Below are 20,703 nucleotides of genomic sequence, written 5' to 3'. Positions count from 1 at the left end.
AATAAAGAAGTTCTTCGAAACCAATGAGAACGAAGACACAACATGCCAGAAGCTCTGGGACACATTTAAAGCAGTCTCTAGAGGAAAGTATATAGCAATAAGTGCCCATATGAGGAGAATGGAGACATCCAAAATTGACACCCTATCGTCAAAATTGAAAGAGCTAGAGGAGCAAGATCAAAAAAACTCAAAACCCAGCAGAAGACAAGAAATAACTAAGATCAGAGCTGAACTGAAGGAGATTGAGACACGAAAAACCCTTCAAAAAATCAATAAATCCAAGAGCTGGTTTTTTGAAAAGATCAACAAAATAGACCACTAGCCGGATTGATTAAAAAGAAAAGAGAGAACAACCAAATAGATGCAATAAAAAATGATAAAGGGGAAATCACCACAGATTCCACAGAAATTCAAACCATCATCAGAGAATATTACAAACAACTCTATGTACATAAACTAGTAAACCTAGAAAAAATGGATGAATTCCTGGACTCCTGTGTCCTCCCAAGCCTAAACCAGGAGGAAGCTGAAACTATGAATAGACCAATAAGAAGGTCAGAAGTCGAGGCAGCAATTAAGAGCCTGCAACACAAAAAAAGCCCAGGTCCAGACGGGTTCACAGCTGAATTCTACCAGACACACAAAGAGGAGCTGGTACCATTCCTTCTAAAACTATTTCAAACAATCCAAAAAGAGGGAATACTTCCCAAATCATTTTACGAGACCAACATCATTCTGATACCAAAACCCGGCAGAGACCCAACAAGAAAAGAAAACTTCAGGCCAATATCCATGATGAACATAGATGCAAAAATCTTCAATAAAATATTGGCAAGCCGAATGTAACAGCAAATAAAAAAACTTATTCACCATGATCAAGTAGGATTCATCCCGGGGATGCAAGGCTGGTTCAACATACGCAAGTCTATCAACGTAATTCACCACATAAACAGAACCAAAAACAAAAACCACATGATTATCTCAATTGACGCAGAGAAGGCATTTGACAAAATTCAGCAGCCCTTTATGCTAAAAACCCTCAATAAACTCGGTATCAATGAAACGTATCTCAAAGTAATAAAAGCTATTTATGACAAACCAACAGCCAATATCATACTGAATGGGCAAAAACTGGAAGCATTCCCTTTGAAATGCAGCACTAGACAAGGATGCCCTCTGTCACCACTCCTATTCAATATAGTACTGGAAGTTCTAGCCAGAGCAATCAGGCAAGAAAAAGAAATAAAGAATATTAAAATAGGAAAGGTGGAAGCCAAATTGTCTCTATTTGCAGACGACATGATAATATACCTAGAAGACCCCATCACCTCAGCCCAAAAACTTCTGAAACTGATAAACAACTTCAGCAAAGTCTCAGGATATAAAATCAATGTGCAAAAATCACAAGCATTTGTCTACATCAATAACAGACTTAAAGAAAGCCAAATCAAGAACGAACTGCCATTCACAATTGCTACAAAAAGAATAAAATACCTTGGAATACAACTCACAAGGAACGTAAGGGACCTCTTCAAGGAGCACTACAAACCACTGCTCAACGAAATCAGAGAGGACACAAACAGATGGAGAAACATTCCATGTTCATGGTTAGGAAGAATTAATATCGTGAAAATGGCTATACTGCCCAAAGTAATTTACAGAATCAACGCTATCCCCATCAAGCTACCATTGACTTTCTTCACAGAACTGGAAAAAACCACCATGAACTTCGTATGGAACCAAAAGAGAGCTCGCATAGCAAAGTCAATTCTAAGCAAAAAGAACACAGCGGGGGGCATCACACTACCGGATTTCAAACTATACTACAAGGCTACAGTAATCAAAACAGCATGGTACTGGTACCAAAACAGAGATATAGACCAATGGAACAAAACAGAGGCACCGGAGGCAACACAACATATCTACAACCATCCAATCTTGGATAAACCTGACAAAAACAAGCAAGGGGGAAAGGATTCCCTGTTTAACAAATGGTGTTGGGAAAACTGGCTAGCCATGTGCAGAAAGCAGAAACTGGACCCCTTTCTGACACCTTACACTAAAATTAACTCCAGATGGATTAAAGACTTAAACATAAGACCTGGCACAATAAAAACCCTAGAAGGAAATCTAGGCAAAACAATCCAGGACATAGGAGTAGGCAAGGACTTCGTGAACAAAACACCAAAAGCATTGGCAACAAAAGCCAAAATAGACAAATGGGACCTAACCAAACTCACCAGCTTCTGCACGGCAAAAGAAACAGTCACTAGAGTGGATCAGCAACCAACAGAATGGGAAAAAATTTTTGCAGTTTACCCATCTGACAAAGGGCTGATATCCAGAATTTACAAAGAACTCAAACGGATTTACAGGAAAAAAACAAACAAGCCCATTCAAAAGTGGGCAAAGGATATGAACAGACACTTTACGAAAGAAGACATATATGAGGCCAACAATCATATGAAAAAATGCTCATCGTCATTGGTCATCAGAGAGATGCAAATCAAAACCACATTGAGATACCATCTCACGCCAGTTAGAATGGCGATCATTAAAAAATCTGGAGACAACAGATGCTGGAGAGGACGTGGAGAAAAAGGAACACTTTTACACTGTTGGTTGGAGTGTAAATTAGTTCAACCATTGTGGAAGACAGTGTGGCGATCCCTCAAGGCCTTAGAAATAGAAATTCCATTTGACCCAACAATCCCATTACTGGGTATATATCCAAAAGACTATAAATCCTTCTACTATAAGGACACATGTACACGAATGTTCATTGCAGCACTGTTTACAATAGCAACGACCTGGAATCAACCCAAATGCCCATTGATAATAGACTGGATTGGAAAAATGTGGCACATATACACCATGGAATATTATGCAGCAATCAGAAATGATGAGTTTGTGTCGTTTGTAGGGACATGGATGAATCTGGAGAACATCGTCCTCAGCAAACTGACAGAAGGACAGAAAATGGAACACCGCATATTCTCACTCATAGGCGGGTGATGAAAGATGAGAACACATGGACACAGAAAGGGGAGTACTAAACACTGGGGTCTATTGGGGGGAAAAGGGAGGGCCAGTTGGAGGGGGACGTGGGGAGGGATAGCCTGGGGAGAAATGCCAAATGTGGGTGAAGGGGAGAAGGAAAGAAAAGCACACTGCCATGTGTGTTCCTACGCAACTGTCTTACATGCTGTTCTCATGTACCCCACAACCTAAAATGCAATAAAAAAGTAAAATAATAATAATAATAATACTAAGAAAGTCCTTACCCTCCTGGAACTCACATTTTCATGGAGAGGGCCTAATAATAATAGTACTAGTAACAATAGTAAGAAAATAAATAAACACATTATTCTATTTTATTTATTATGAAGGAAGTAAGATGTTACAAAGGGGAAAGGTTGGTAAAATTGTTCTGATAAGGAACTGTTTTTTATTTGTTCTGTTTTGCTCAGTTGGAATGAAGCAAGAGCATCATCAAAGGCAAAAACAAGAACAAAGCAAAACAAACAAATAAGTCTCTAAGGTGGTAGAACGAAGCTTATCACAAACAGTTGCTGAAGTAAACTTGAATTGCTGCCAAGGAGTAGAGCAAAATCTATCTCCACCAGTCTAAGGTAAGTTAGTTGCTTCATTACTCTATAGGTGTTTAAAATTCAAAATTATTTTTAGAATTTTTAAAAATTTGTACTTCTCAAATTTTCCCTTTTCTAAGCTGCTTGGTATGGAAGGCAAAAGTTACTTTTTAAAATTCATTTCGGTGTTATGAAGGGGAGAATCGATTGGTGGCTGCCTAAATGTAAGTGGATTGGAAAGACTGGTTAAACAACCAGTCTAAAATGTTTTCCTAAGTAATCTATTTTCTAAGTAACTGGCATAAAATAAATTTTACTTTGATTTTTTATCTCTTCAAAAGTTATCATTAACAAATGTTATAAATCCTCATGTATGAGATGCAGGAATTGATCCATTATTTTAGCCACTATCATATGCCCTTGAATTTACATAATTCAACTTGGTGATGAATTATTAGGGTAAGCAGATGTCTATTCTTCAGAATTTTATTATGGCAAGTCTTCTTATCAGGTAAATTCATGATTTTCGTTTATTTTATTTTCATGGATAATTTGGCATATTTTAAAGAAAGGTGGACATTCAAGAGATCTATTAATAATGAATACTTCTGTTTTTTAACTTTAAGTTCAGAGTTAAGAGGTACAACTTATTTTCTATCAGAATAACTAATGATTTAATTATACATTTCCTCCAGCTTGTTAGTGTGAGCTGTAGATAGAATGAGACATGAAAGAAAAAGATGTAATAAGAAAATTAAAATGGGAAAAACTACGGAATGGCAGAAAGAGTTAAGATCCTTCCCCAAACTCCTTTAATTATGGGTCTCTCATGTCAGAGTTAAAAGAATGGACTTTATTGAATGTTTTGGCAAAACTCAATTGTGTGGTGGTTTAAAAAGCGATAGACTATGAAATGCACAGGGATTTAGCAATTTTTACTAAAACTTTCCAGGAGATGAGCCATAACAGGAAGAAATTGATGAAGGGACACATACAAGTCAGGATTAGAATCTAATTCCCTTCATCAGGTCTGGGCTTCTTTTCATTGTAGAGGAGCCAGAAATCACCTCCAAATCCCCTTTCTAGCTCATAGCAGGCTCTTCTGTTGGATCTAGAAATTATAGTGGTACTGGGCAGATGAACAAAATAAAAGTATATACATTTTATTCATTTTGCATGTACATGAGGCACTCACAAGAGCATGAAATCCAAAGTGGCCTAAGCAAGATCCTTTTGTGCTCTTTAGACCAAGAATGATAAATTTGAAAAAAAAAAATGATAGGACAAAGAAAAGCTGGCTAGGGTCAATACATTTTCTAGAGGAGTCACTAGGAGTTATAATGGTTGTGGGGAGCTGTAAAATAGATGAAAGGTAAGTGCTTCTTTATTAAGTATATTTATTCAGATTCATTGCAATGTCCAATTCCAGGTCTCTGGCAATAAGGGCTATTTTCTTGCCCTTGTATGACAAGGGTAACCCTCCCTGAGGAATCTTTATGGCTTGCTGCATGCAGGAAGAGACAGGTCAGCTCTCTCTTTCTGAATCTACAATTTATCCACTGTTTTAAACACAAAATAATCAGTATACCAATCTGGCATATTCCAGGACATCCTTCACTCCTTCACCATAGAATATCACTGTTTCTTTAAAATGATACATATTTTCTTTATGTCTCTGTTTCCTCATTTTATAGAATGAATATGATAAACATGAACTTCTGTAAGATTCATAACAGTTGTCCAATTCTCAGAATTTGTTCATTTTGTGCCACTAAATGAACATTAGGTGATACCAATAGTATATGCAGATAAAAGTACAGAGATCAGTAATGAGAATCAAATAAATTGAGGTGGGATTCATAGTCAAGAGTCACGATACACTTTATTTCTCACAGGTGTTAGTTCTTTTTGGCAGATCCATTTGTTTTCTGTACTACAGTACTCAGAAAACACAGATGTCTGTGAAATGTAAACACAGCTGTTTTCTTTAGTATCACCTGTAATTTTTAATCTGTGGAGCAAAAGAAAAGTCTGCCTTAGTGTTTAGGTCTTTCTCATAGCTATTCACATGAGTCATTGTTTCCTAGGACTCTCAGGAAGCAGTGGAATGATAAATTACTAAGGAGAGAAGGTACATAGTCACAAATATAATGGCATGAACTCTTAAGATAGAGCTAGTGTAAAGCTCTGAAATATTCCAGTTTATCTTCATTGGAAAAGAATCCCTTTAACAAGAACCTTCACAACTACATCAAAAAAGAAAGAAAGTTTGGAAACTGGGAATTCAGTCTTCTTATTGTACTACTAACAGGTCACACTAAAAAAAAATCTCTTAACTTCACTGAGCCACAGTTTTCTCAAATATTTAGACTGTAACGACCTGATATTTAGGAGAGGCATGGAGATGAAATATGAAAGGGTGGCAATGCTTTAAAAGTATGTGCTCAGTAAATATGATAAATATCTAAAGGCATGATGAATATTCAGGGTCTATAGAATTTGAAAGCAGTGAGAAAAAGTGTCTCAGTTCATAGTTATGTAGTCAGAGGTTTCTTTCATTCTCATTCCAAACAGAGGTCAATGGGTGTCTGCCACAGCATAATATTAGTTTCAAACAAGCATGAGTCCCGTGGCTCACTGCAGTTGGGAGGTGGCAATATAATTCAAACAATGGGACAAGCTGTATTAGGACTGAGTTGCAAAGATGACATGAATTCAAGACTCTCCCATTTGTCCCAAACGGATGACGTGGTGGCAGTGTGCAGGGCTCCATCATGGCTTTTCTTTAGTCCCTTGTTCAATGTCTTCATGTAGCGTCTCGGGGCTGCTTATCTGATTTCTTCCTACTGCCCAACCTTCTAGTCAAACTAAGAACGTCTTTCATCTGGGCTATTGCAGAAGTTCCCTACATTTTATCCCTTCCACCCTTTTAATTCTTTCTTTAACTGTCAGGGTAACTTTTTAAATGCCAATCTAGCCAAGTCAACAATTCCTTTTCCAAAAGGCCCTCAGTGGTTTTACAGGCCTTCCTTGATAAGACATCTCCCCAGCTCTCCAACATTGTCTCCAGTAGCCCCCACAACAGTCCTGTAAAAATATTATTATTCTCTCCTTTCTTTTCCTTCCTGAAAATCAGGGCTCAGAGAGTGCAAATAAAAGCAGAGTCTTACTGGTGCTCTTTCTACTGTAACATGATACCTTCCAGGTTTACCTGACCAGAATAAAATGAGAGATTCAACTGAATTTACTTCATCCACTTTCATATGTATGTTCACATTTCAATGTTTTCAAATTTCATTTTTTTACTATGAACCACAATAAAATAAACATTTTGCATTATGACCCCGTTAAGAAACACACACAAACTATATTTAATAAATGATAAACCATGTATGAAAAGATGTAAATAAATTAATAGCAAATAGACTTTCATTTATTTGTAAATAAAGTATAGAAAATAACCCCCAGAAAGAAATACAAAAATCAAGAGAGATGGTTTTAAATAGAATATGTATGTTTGACTTTTCATAAATTTATTCTAGTCCAGAACATTTATTTTTAAATCATCTTAACCTTGGTGTGGTGGCTTACACCTCTTTCACTCCCTGCACTTTGGGAGGCCAAGGCAGGCAAATCACAAGGTCGATATTGAGACCATCCTGGCCAACATGGCAAAACCTCGTCTCTACTAAAAATACAAAAAATTAACTGGGGGTGTGGTGGTGTGCACCTGTAGTCCTGGCTATTTGGGAGGTTGAGGCAGGAGAATCACTTGAACCCAGGAGGCAAAGGTTGCAGTGAGCTGAGATTGTGCCACTGCACTCCAGCCTGGTGACAGATTGAGATTTCATCTCAAAAAAAAAAAATTTATTTTAAAATCTCACACTTTATAAAATATTTTAGAATGTGGCTCATATAATGTCAAAATTTGCTAATTCAGCCAACATTTCTTTCAGTGTTTAATACTTTACATACTTCATAAATTATTAGTATACTTTAGATAAACTTAAACATTTTATGTTTTATATTTTAAGCTCTTGTTTTTTGACTGACAGAAAATAGATTCTAAGTGTAAATTCTGTCAAATTGACTAAATCATTTATAGACTCATTAAATACAACTCTCTATATTATCTTTTTTGAAAAATTAAAAGTTATTTACAGAAATGTGGTTGAAAGCCCACACACATTTGCTTGTGAGGAAGGAAAATACCTTGCTCTTTTCTGCAAAATTAACCACAAATTCTGCTAAAATATGAAATTTACTTGTGTTGCATTAATGCTCATACTACATTGATGGTTATTTTGACTGTCTTACACAAGAAAAAATAATGTGACATTGAAGAGAAAACAGCAAGTAGCTCTTTTGTGGCTTATACATGTTTTTGTCACATCCTCTCAAATACCTCTCTCTTTCACACCAGTGGTTCAAATATACTGCAATATTTGTCACAGTGTGGGTGTCTGGGTTCTGCACTCTGATATTTACTATATTTTGTTTCTTTTAATGTCAGCAGTGACCCACTACATTGGTGTTATTACCCACTAAGGTATATTTTCCCACCGTTTGAAAAACACTACTTAAGACATTCTGTGTGCCAATGGCCTCCAGCTAGATATTATTTTTAATTTAATGTCCCCCTTCCAAATAAATTAGTCTATTTCCTGTCCCCTAGAACACCATTGCAGATAAAAATGTATTTTCTTATAAAGAGCTGATATCTTTTCATATATAGAAATTTCCAAACTACTTTGAAATCAACCACCTTCTTACCCTATTCTGAACTTCTGGAGAGTTTTTAAACCAAATTAAAACTACAAAACTCAATCTTCAGTGTTACTACCTTGCAGTGTAAACCTGATATAAATTGAATATTAAAATGAGCTCATCTAATACTCACTCATCAGAATTTAAAAAGGAGTCATTTATCCACTTCCATTTCTTCTCTGTTAATGAAAACTTTAATCCAATCCAAAATGGAACTGCTTTGTCATGTATCAGCTTCTGTGTGAGTCTCTATTAATGGAATAGAAGAATATGAAGTCTGCTTATCTATTCCTAGTTTGATCCCCTAAAACTCAGTTCAAGCAACACCCCATCTCTGAAGTCTTTCCTAACTCATCAGCATTATTTCTTCTTTGTGATATTTCTTTCTATATTTTTATTTCTATTACTGTATTCATCACCTTACATCCAATTATTTGCTTACATATCCATTTAGTCATTCAAATTGGGAAGTCAGAGTCTTCACTTCCACTGCATAAAACCTCTAGGCTAAGGTACAGATCTATTAGTATGGTTTAAAGAAAGTGCTAAGTTTTATTAAGGTATTTTGTTTAATGATTTACCAATTCTTCCTTATCTCGAATAATCAGCAAACTGGATTCTTTTGTGGAACAGTCAGCTAGACTGTTATTCCAAGGGTTGACAGTGTGAGAAAGTAACAAACATTTCTCTCCGACTTTCTCCCAAGATATTGGGCAGTTTAAGAGAATTGATCTCTCTAAGGTAAAAAACAGAAATAAGAAATAAATGTTATATTTCTAACCTGTCTCTGACAAACCACAACCAATCACACACACATCATTATAAATGCTCAAAGTTTCAGCCTGGCCAAAACAGTAAAACCCTATTTCTACTAAAAATACAAAAATGAGCTGGACGTGGTGGCCAGTGCCTATAACCCCAGCTACTCAGAAGGCTGAGGCAAGAGAATCACTTGAACCTGGGAGATGAAGGTTGCAGTGACAAGATCGTGCCACTGCACTCCAGCCTGGGCAACAGATTGAGACTGCACCCCCCCCACCCAAAAAAAAGTGCTCAAAGTCTTTGATTATCACTGTGAGAACAATGAATTTGTTATTAAGTTGAGGTTTTTGAGATCTACTGTTCATTCTGGTACCAAGAATTGGGAATTAGTGACCAGGTATCTTGAGCATAAATGAAATCATAAAATATTAAAATAAGAAAATAGCATCAGAATAATTTATACTGCCACATCTTACATTGTAAGACAGTGAGAAACAGAATAACTTGTTCAACTCCAGTCAGTCAGATGGACTATTCTAAAATCATCACCAGTGCCTATTCCACTATATGGGCAACAGTATAAAACTAATGTAAAAAGTGCTGACTTTAAATGATGCACAAAATGCATAGCAAATAATAATAATTTTCACTAAATTAATGAGAGATAAGAACATTTCTAATTGCTAAATGATGTATTTACCTACCTAATATGATCTATTAGATAGAATTTTCCAGAAGGACTTTCAGGGTTTTTTAAAACTTCTGTGAGAATGTGCGCACATTCCACTATAGTCACTCAACAACGGTCACCTTTGTTTTTATTAATACACACTGGAACAAGACTAATGTGGCCACATGACGAGGGAATATAATAATAGTAAAGAATTCACTCTGTGTTTTGAGTTCTATCATTTAACTTCGGACCAAACTTAATAGCTCACTAAAATAATCAAATATTTTATATATTTTCCTATCAACAATGGATATCCCAGCAGAGCTCCTCATGAGGCAGCATGCCCTGCTGGTTAAGACATTAGGTTCAGAAGTCAGACCACTTAACGTATAATTCCCAGCCTCATCACTTGGTGCTTATGTGACCCTCAGCAAATTGTTGAGTGTTTTTATGCCTCAGTTTTCTCATACAAAAAAGCAGAATGATAAGAATAACCTAACATATAGATTGTTGTGAGTTGTACCTAAGGTCACACATGATATATACCAAATATTAATTGCTATTCTTAGGAAATTCAAACCACATGATTACCTGTTGTTTTACTCATGTTCTGTTGAATGTTCACACTGCATTTTTCTCTTGATGATTTCTGTATTAACGATGTCACTAGTACATAAGGAAATATTATTAAGAGGATTAAATGCTGAAATGTGTGGTAAGGTGGGTATATTACATTTGTCACTTTGGGAAACAAAATAATCTCAACCAGACTGAATATGAATAAAAGATAAAGGTAATAGCAATGTGGTTAAAAAAAAAGATCTCACCTACAGGAAGCATACAGAAACAAATAAGCAAAAACAAAACAGGTGGACTCACACAGACATTAGATTGACTAGATAAGTCAGTCTAAGGGCATTACTTAAGCTCTTAAATTGCCTACAGTTTCACCCAAACTTTAATAATCTTCAAAAAATGAGTCTAATTGTTCCTGTTCCAAGAGAGGGACTATCTGCTGCAATCTGGAATTTTAGTAGGTACATAATGAACCATAAATAACTGGAAACTTTTCTTTGTTATCATCTTTGGTCACACTTGTGATCTTTCTAAAAAGTTCTTGGAGCACATGTATAATACCCGTGATGACTCTCAGGGCAATTAGGAAGACAAATATAAAAGGCCGGTATCCAAAGTGGATACGGACTGACTGTTAGAAGCCTTCTTTCATGACTTTTTATTCATTGATCTTTCACTAAGTTTGAGGTGGCCAAATTATGTTGAGATGCTATAATATACATGATGGAAGTAGAGTAGGTATAATGAAACAAATGATGGTGCCTCACTTACCTGAAACACTCAACCCAGTAACAACCAAAGCAAGAATAATAATCCCAGCACAGCCAAGTTTCAGGGCAAATTGGTGCCAAGGTGGACCCTGACAGACATCTGAGAAGTTAAAACAAAAACTCTGTCAGCTAAGTTGAGTACATCTGGTACAAAAATGTACTTGAGATGACATAGTAACAATTAGATTCAGTTGAGGGCTGGGGGCAGGAAACAACCTCTATCAGCTGTTCTGAAAGGGCACTCCTGCAAGATGGGTTCTCAGATCCAACAGAGTTTGTTCATTGATAAAATAGGAACACTTATGCATGTGTGTATACAAAGGACTGATATAAGAATCAAATGAGAAAGATGTTTTGAAAATTGTCAAGTGCTATACAACAAAAAGTGCATGTCTTAATGTAGGAAGTAAGTCAAAGCATTTTGTCCAAGAAGGAAAACCTTTATTTAGTCGAGACATTTTTGAGGCTCTATTGTGTGCCAAGCACTGTGTTAGGTGCCGGTGATACAGAGAAATTCTGATCTTGAACATGGAATCCTCTGCTTTTCTGTTGTCTAGAACAATCATCTCCAAGTTAGGTCAAATGTATGATGTTCAAGGAAGAAGGCTTTGCGAATGCATATCATTTTCAATGTTATAACTAATATAACGTAACATGCACTTATGTCCACAACATTGCATAAACAAAGTGTCAGATATCTCTGCTTTTCTCTATAATCATATCAATTACTATATAACGAATCTGTTCCTTTGCTCCAGAATGGCCATAAAAGCCATTTCTACTTTTTCTGGTACATTACCCTTGACGATTAAGTTGTGCAGTCCAGTTTGCAGACCTGATAATATAATCTCTCACATTAGGATGCTGACACTTATAGAAGTTAATTAGCTCTCTAAAACAGGCCTGAGGAGATTGAGTTAGACATGATCAAAGATTATGGGAGGAAACATAATACACTGGAGTCAGAGTTGTGACATATGAATTATCATCTGGTACTCTTTAGGACATGCTGTATCAGTGGAGCTGGGAGGGAAGAGTAAATACCTAGTAGAGACTCCAAGGTCCCAGGCATACATCTGAGTGTGAGTAAACCAAGCTTGGTAATATTGGCCTAGAACTTCTAATGAGAGCTAGTGTGATACAACAATGACTAAATGCAGTCAATGAGCCCAAGACAGCACTGGGATGTCTTTTCTTCCAGTTTTACATAAGTACATTATTTCACCTTTCTGTCTTCTCTTCCTCACCCTATTCTTACTTGAAACTCTTTGTTTGCCAAGTTAAGAAAGCTGTGTGTAGCCACTATTTTAATTGCTAAATTAATTCTAATATTAAAATTAATTTGGTAATTTTCATTACTAAAGTCTAACATTAAGAACTTTCCAATCTAGCAAATCTGAGTGTCAACATACTATTTTGGAAAATATGTTCAACCTTCATAATCCACAGATTTCCTCATCTGTAAAATGTGAAATATCTACATCATAATATTTTAGAGAGGCTTATATGAAACAATTCTTCTAAATGCTGGGCACCATGTCTGGCACATGGTAACTGTTCAATGAATAGCAGTTCTTTTTTTCTAAAAAGTTTTTTTTTTAACTATAGTTAAAAGGCAACTTGGTGACTTTTAAAAATTGTTATGCATTGATGCTAAAATGTAAGGAATTGAGTGGAGTGTTCTTTGGGAGGAATGCAGTCTTGTACCATGTTTCTGTGGCACCGCATGAGGTTAGAATTAATGAAGCTACAATAAATCAGGCGGATGTTAGTTATCTAGAAATACCTACCCAGGGCTATTCTTTATTTGGGTTTTAAAAAGTTAAATCATCTCTGTTCCAATGGCTTTCCGTCAGGCAAATCTGAGTGTGTAGAATGACTCCTACAACCCTATTCAAGCCGGCCTTCACTGCTTCACTGACCCCACCCCCTGTGGCCTCCATATGCACACTTTGCACGCATACACCTCCTACAATGTCACAGGCATGTTTTCATTTTGAGATTTTTACACTTGTTGGTCATCTTCCTGGAAGGCTCCTCTCTCAGGAGCTTATGGCTTTGTTCCTTACTTCTGTCAGGTTTTGAACTCACATCGTCTTCTCAGGAAGGCCTTCCTTGATTATTCTGTTTGATATACTACCCTCCCCCAAAGTTAAATCCTATTTTCAGATTCTTCTCAATAACACTAACACCATCTCATCTTTTATACCAACTTAGTTATTTGTTTATTTTGTTGATTGTTTGCATCCATTGTACTATAAACTCTATGAAGGAAAATAATTTTTTCTATTTTGTTCACTGCTGTATTTACAGCATGGCTGGCACAGAGTAGGTGCTTATTTTTGAACAAATGAATAAACTCTAGAGGCATTTTTGCGAACACCTGATCCACTCCTCTAACAGACCAAACCTGTGGCCATTCGGCCAAAAGCAAGATAGGTTATCACTCACATGTCTCTTTCTGGTTTTGCTGACTGCCTTAGATAAAATCACCATGCTACAGAGTGACCGCAGCCTGAACAGTTTAACAGAGTCCCATCGTGGTTTTACAATTTTAATATCAGGCCAGTGTTCTATATAGTCACATTTTTTGCTCTAGCTTTTTTCTACTCTTTTTTAAAGTTTACTTTCAGAATGGCATTTTATAAGAAGATTATTACAATCTAAGTAGAAAAATTTTCTGCATCCATTGGTTTGAGATCATAGCAACATTTGGGAATAGTCTCATTATTTTTCTCTATATTTATTTTCTGACAATGCGTACCCCCCACCTTTTGCTAGATCTGAATAAAGAAAAAGAAAAACTTATACTCTTTTCTTTAAAAATGTTTGCTTAACCAAATCCTCCTTATAGTTATTAGAATACTCTAATTTCCTCTAAGCTGAAATAAAGATTATAGTGAAACTTAATTGATGGCTCTTAAGACTTTATTCTCTAAAACTTTGAGAATTCAATAGTTTAAAACTTAAACAGTCTTAAAACAGTACAAGTCACATGCTTGGCATGATATGGAATAAATATCAGAATGGTAAACAATTGTAATATTACCAAAGTCAGTAAATTCAGTTAGATGTCAGAAAAGAATCATGTGTCATAATAATTTCATGCTTATTTTCTGCCTCAGTTTCTAGTCTCTTCTCATCCATCCCCAGGCCATGGTATCCATCATGTATCACCTCATACTGGTGTTCCCCACTTCTTTCACTCAGAATCCTAACTCTTCAGAGACCTAGGAAAGTGCCAGTTTCCACAAATTGGAAGTAGGTTTATTACTGATACACTCGAATATCTTGTAGCTTATCTCCTTCTAAGCTGTGATACTTTTTAAACTAGAAGCTATCTGGTAATAATAAAATTCAAATCTATGATCTTGAATATGATTTTTTTCCCAGAGAGTTTTCCTCTCTTGAGGAGTATGTTACTCATTAAGCCTACATTATTATTTTTTATTTGAAACAGAGCCTTGCTGTGTTACCCAGGCTGGACTGTAGTGGCACAACTACAGCTCACTGCAGCCTTGATCTCTTGAGCTCAAGCAATCTTCCCATCTCAACCTCCCAAGTAGCTAGGACCACAGGCATGTGCCACCACACTTGGCTATTTTTTTTCTAATTGTTTGTAGAGACCAGGTTTTGCCACATTGCCCAGGTTGGTCTTGAACTCCTGGACTCAAGGGAACCACACTCCTCAGCCTACCAAAGTGCTGGGATTACAGGCATGAGCCACTACAACTTGCCTACACTTTGTATTCTGAAAGGAATATTATAAATGAAAATGCACTGGGATTTAATAACTGTATTGATATTTTGTAAAGGAATTTAGAATAATGTAGGTCACTATTACAGAAAGTTTTCAATGTGTCTTAAATATTCCTTATTTCATACATTTGAAATGTTTTTCCTTTCCTCCCTTCATTCCTTCCTTCCTTCCTCTCCTATCTATCTTTTTTTTTTTTTGAGATGGGGTTTGGCTCTTGTTACCCAGGCTAGAGTGCAATGGCACAATCTTGGCTCACTGCAACCTACACCTCCTGGGTTCAAGTGATTCTCCTGCCTCCACTTCCTGAGTAGCTGGGACTACAGGCACGCTAATTTTTGTATTTTTAGTAGAGATGGGGTTTCACCATGTTGACCAGGACAGTCTCGATCTCTTGACCTTGTGATCCACCAGCCTCAGCCTCCCAAAGTGCTGGGATTATAGGCATGAGCCACTGCACCCAGTCTCTTTCTTTCTCTCTCTCTCTCTCCCTCCCTTCTCCCTCCTTCCCTCTCTCCTCCCTCCCTCTCTTCCTCTCTCTCTTCTTTCTTTCTTTCTCTTTCTTTCTCACTCTGTCTCTCTTTCTTCTTTTTCTTTCTTTTTAATACTAATACTTATGGAGCAGGGTAACCCGTAGGCAGTGTGCCCAGGGTAGCCTAAACTATTGTTTCTTCCAAGTCTTTTAACCAAGACTCAGTAAGAGAAGTGATGTTTGCTTTTCATGCTAACTTGATGGGAAAAAAAAGAAATGTATGAGGCTTACAATTATTTTCAAAGTTGTCATTAGCTACAGGCAAGTCATGCAACACCTATTAATATAAAACTGCTGATCATCTTTAAGGCAGTGATTTAAAGCCATAAATGTAAGAGAAAAATCTAATTCTGGAAGATATAAAAATGCCAAGAGGAAAAGCAAAGCCACTTACCCCGAGGAAGAGACGAAGGTGAAGAACTTTCTGGGCCTGAGTCCCTGGGTAAGTTTAAATCAGCATACATCACCTGGTCCATTGCAGACAGAGGAAGGTGGCATTAAACTTGTGTATAAGAACAAACTCTCAATTCTGTGAGGCAAAATCAGAAAAAGGAAGTGCTCTACCTGTAGTACTTTGTTGTCTCTCTTTTGTCCCCACCTACCTACACTCCTAGTTGGGGGGTTTCTCTATAAATTACTGAGACAATCCACTTACTGCATGTTCATTATAACTAGCTATGTAGCATCTACTTTTCTTAATTATTGGCCTGTTGTTTGACAAAATTCTGGGAGGCTTATTTGTTCTCATTTTTTTTAGCCATCTCTTCTGTGTTCCTCTCTCAGGGACAGAACCAGAGTGAAGCAAATGAGGCAATCACCTAGAGTTTCAATTAAGGGGCCCCCATAAAACTCAGTAATTAACATAAATAATATTTGATGTAATTTTGTAAAAGTAAAAATTAATGCAAAAAAAGTCCATAATGCTATTCAAAAGCTCTAATATCTTTCTGCAATGCCTGTGCTCCAAAGGAAGCTGTGAAATGTAAAAAATGAAAACCTAAATTTTGAGAAAGCCCCCTGAATAAAACAGCAGAAAAAGCAGTGTACTAAAGATCAACAGCCTCCCCTTAGCTTAACTTTAAAGGCACTCTTGGACATGAGAGCATTTCCACATAAGTAAAAGTATTTGGAAACTGCAAGAGTTACAGGAAGTGGAGTACAAGGAATTTTTATCTCTTTCAAAGATTTTCAGGTGTAGAAACTTAGAGCAAGATCTTAGGTGCCTCCAAGTCTAACATTCTCCCAATATAAGTTAAAAAAATCAGGAGGGATCCAAGATGGCCAAATAGGAACAGCTCTGGAGTGCAGTCCCCAGTGAGAGCAGCACAGAGGGTGAGTGCTCATCGCATTTCCAAACAAGTTTTCACTGCCCACAGACCAGGAGATTCCCGGGCTGAAAAAGCGCCACCACTTTTCTGCATGGCAGTTTCAGCCGGTGCCATGTCAGCACTCAGAAACTCACACAAGTCTGAGCTGCCTTTTTGGCAGGCTCCCGGAATGCCTGGGTGACAGAACCACCAATTCAACTGAAACGGAGGGGGCTAAGACAGGGAGATAGGGGATCTGGCTCAGTGGGTACCAGCCCCACAAAACAAGCAATATGAAATGCTCTGGTATTGCACCAAGCACAGCTGAACCCAGGACCATCCAGCTCAGTGCAGGGAAGGGTGTGCATCTATAAAAAAAGGTAGCAACACAAGAAGGACTTATAAATAAAGCCAACCCTCCTAGGACAGAGCATCTGAGAAATGAGGTGGTTATGAGTTCAGCTGCAGCAGACTTAAAGGTGCCTGCCCAACAGCTCTGTGTGGAACAGTGGAGCTCCCAGCACAGTATGTGAGTTCCTATAAGGAAGAGACTGCCTCCTCAAGCAGCTCCGCGACCCCCATATACCCAAAGAGACAACTTATAAAGGGGATATCAGGCCAACATATGGGAGGTACCCTTCTGGGTCGATGACAGCAGAGGAAGAAACCTGTGGCAACCCTTGCTGTTCTGCAGCTCCCATGGGAAATCCCCAGGTGAGGGGATTCGGGAGTGGACTTCCAGCAGTCCTGCAGCAGTGGAGCCAGATTGTTAGAAGAAAAACTAAGAAGCAGAAAGAAATAGCTTCAACATCAACAAAAAGGACATCCACTCAGAGACTCCATCCAACAGTCAGCAACTACAAAGACCACAGGTAGATAAAACCACTAAGGTGGGAAGAAACCAGCACAAAAAGGAGGAAAACACCAAAAACCAGAATGCCTCTCCTCCTCCAAGGGATCACAGCTCCTCACCAGCTAGGGATAAAAGATGGATAGAGAACGAATCAGATGAATTGACAGACACAGGCTTCAGAAGGTGGGTAAAAACAAACTTCTCAGAGCTAAAAGAACATGATCTAACCCAGTGGAAAGAAACTAAGAAACTAGAAGAAAGGTTAGATGAGATGCTAACTAGAATAAACAGCTTAGAGAAGAATATAAACGACTTGAGGGAGCTGAGAAATGCAGCACGAGAACTTCACAAAGCATATGCAAGTTTCAGTAACTGAATTGACCAAACAGAAGAAAGGATATCAGAGACTGAAGATCAACTCAATGAAATAAAATGAGAAAGCAAGAATACAGAAAAAAAGAGTGAGAAGAAATGAACAAAGCCTCCAAGAAATATGGGATTATGTGAAAAGATCTAATCTATGATTCCTAGGTGTACCTGAATATGGCAGAGAGAATGAATTCAAGCTGGAAAACACTCTACAGAATGTTATCCAGGAGAACTTCCCCAACCTAGCAAGGCAGGCCACCATTCAAGTCCAGGTAATACAGAGAACACCACAAAGATATTCCTCAAGAAGAGCAACCCCAAGGCACCTAATCATCAGATTCACCAGGGTTGAAATGAAGAGAAAAAATGCTAAGTGCAACCAGAGAGAAAGGCCAGGTTATCCACAATGGGAAGCCCATCAGACTCACAGTGAATTTCTCTGCAGAAACTCTACAAGCCAGAAGAAAGTGGAGGGCCAATATTCAACATCCTTAAAGAGAAGAACTTTCAACCTAGAATCTCATATCCAGCCAAACTAACCTTCATAAGCGAAGGAGAAAGAAAATCCTTTATGGACAAGCAATTGCTGAGAGATTTCATCACCTCCAGGCCTGCCTTACAAGAGCTCCTGAAAGAAGCGCACTAAACAAAAAAGGAGGCCAGGCACGGTGGTTCACGCCTATAATCCCAGCACTTTGGGAGACTGAGGCAGGTGGATCATGAGGTCAAGAGATCAAGACCATCCTGGTTAACATGGTGAAATCCTGTCTCTACTAAAAATGCAAAAATTAGCTGGGCATGTTGATGCATGCCTGTAGTTCCAGCTACTCGAGAGACTGGGGCAGGAGCATTACTTGAACTCAGGAGGTGGAGGTTGCAATGAGCCGAGATTGTGCCATTGCACTCCAGCCTGGGTAACAAGAGTGAAACTCAGTCTCAAAACAAAAACAAAAAAACAAGGAAGGGAACAACCAGTACCAGCCACTCCAAAAATGTACCAAATGGTAAAGACCATTGACACAATAAAGAAAATGTGTCAACTAATGGGCAAAACAACCAGCTAGCATCAAAATGGCAGGTTCAAATTCACACATAACAATATCAATCTTTAATGGAAATGGACTAAATGCCCCAATCAAAAGATACAGACTGGAAAATTGGATAATAAGTCTAAAACAATCGATGTGCTATATTCAGAATACCCGTCTTACGTGCAAGGACACACATAATATAAAAATAAAGGGATGGAGGAAAATTTATCAAGCAAATGGAAAGCAAAAAAAATGCAGGAGTTGCAATCCTAGTCTCTGATAAAATGGACTTTAAACCCACGAAGATCAAAAGAGACAAAGAAGGGCATTGCATAATGGTAAAAGGATCAATGCATCAAGAGCTAACAATCCTAAATATATATGCACCCAATACAGGAGCACCCGGGTTTATAAAGAAAGTTCTTAATGACCTACAAAGAGACTTAAACTCCCACACAATAATAGAAGGAGACTTTAACACTCCACTCTCAATATCGGACAGATCAATGAGACAGAATCCAGGACTTGAACTCAGATATGGACCAAGCAGACCTAATAGATATCTACAGAAATCTCCACCCCAAATCCACAGAATATACATTATTCTCAGCACCGCATGGCACCTACTCTAAAATTGGCCATATAATTGGAAGTAAATCACTCCTCAACAAATGCAAAAGAATGGAAATCATAACAAACAGTCTCTAAGATCACAGTGCAATCAAATTAGAACTCAGAATTAAGAAGCTAACTCAGAACTGTGCAACCACATGGAAACTAAACAACTGGCTCCTGAATGTCAACTGGATAAACAATAAAATGAAGGCAGAAATAAAGATGTTCTTTCAAACCAACAAGAATGAAGACACAACATACCAGAATCCCAGGGAAATATTTAAAGCAGTGTCTAGAGGAAAATTTATAGCAATAAATGCCCACCAAAGAAGTGAGGAAATATCTAAAATCGACACCCTATCATCAAAATTGAAAGAGTTAGAGGAGTAAGATATAAAAAACTCAAAAGATAGCAGAAGACAAGAAAAAACTAAGATTACAGCAGAATTGAAGGAGCTAGAGACAAAAAAAAAAATCCTTCAAAAAATAATCAATAAATCCTGGAGCTGGTTTTTTGAAAATATCAATAAAATAGACTGCTAGCCAGATTAAATAAAAATAAAAAGAAGAAGAATCAAATAGATGCAATAAAAAATGATAAAGGGGATATCACCACCCACTCGACAGAAATACAAATTACAATCAGACTACTACAAACAACTCTAAGCACATAATTCAGTAAAACTGGAAGAAATGGATAAATTCCAACATCTGGTAGGTACCCTTCTGTGATGATGATAGCAGAGGAAGAAACCTGTGGTAACCCTTGCTGTTCTGCAGCCCCCGCAGGCAATCCCCAGGTGAACAGGGTCTGGAGTGGACCTCCAGTGGTCTTGTGGCAGAGGAACCAGACTGTTAGAAGGAAAGCTAAGAAGCAGAAAGAAATAGCTTCAACATCCACAAAAAGGACTTGCACCCTCCCAAGCCTAAACCAGGAAGAAGTTGAAAGCTTGAACAGACGAATAACAAGGGCGGAAGTTGAGGCAGCAATTAATAGCCTACCAACAAATAAAAGTCCAGGTCCAGAAGGGTTCACAGCTGAATTCTACCAGATGTACAAAAAGGAGCTGGTACCATTCCTTCTGAAACTATTTCAAACAA

At 37.6% G+C, this 20,703-nt stretch overlaps 1 protein-coding gene across 1 annotated transcript; it reads right to left on the bottom strand.

The window, feature by feature from the left end:
• Window positions 1-226: 226 nt before the first annotated feature.
• On the bottom strand, window positions 227-15,910 carry KLRB1 (killer cell lectin like receptor B1). Its single transcript, XM_035255709.3, has 6 exons — window positions 15,822-15,910; window positions 11,140-11,238; window positions 10,384-10,458; window positions 8,939-9,093; window positions 8,491-8,606; window positions 227-5,601 (listed from the first exon to the last, which is right to left on the bottom strand). Exons 1-6 carry the CDS (start codon window positions 15,901-15,903, stop codon window positions 5,454-5,456), a joined length of 675 nt encoding a protein of 224 aa, XP_035111600.2. The 5' UTR covers window positions 15,904-15,910; the 3' UTR covers window positions 227-5,453.
• Between the last annotated feature and the right edge of the window lie 4,793 nt (window positions 15,911-20,703).

Source organism: Callithrix jacchus, chromosome 9 (assembly GCF_049354715.1).
Source record: "Callithrix jacchus isolate 240 chromosome 9, calJac240_pri, whole genome shotgun sequence".
Lineage (NCBI taxonomy): Eukaryota > Metazoa > Chordata > Mammalia > Primates > Cebidae > Callithrix > Callithrix jacchus.
The sequence above is the reverse complement of the archived record's forward strand: the minus strand, read 5'-3'. Positions and strand labels throughout refer to the sequence as shown.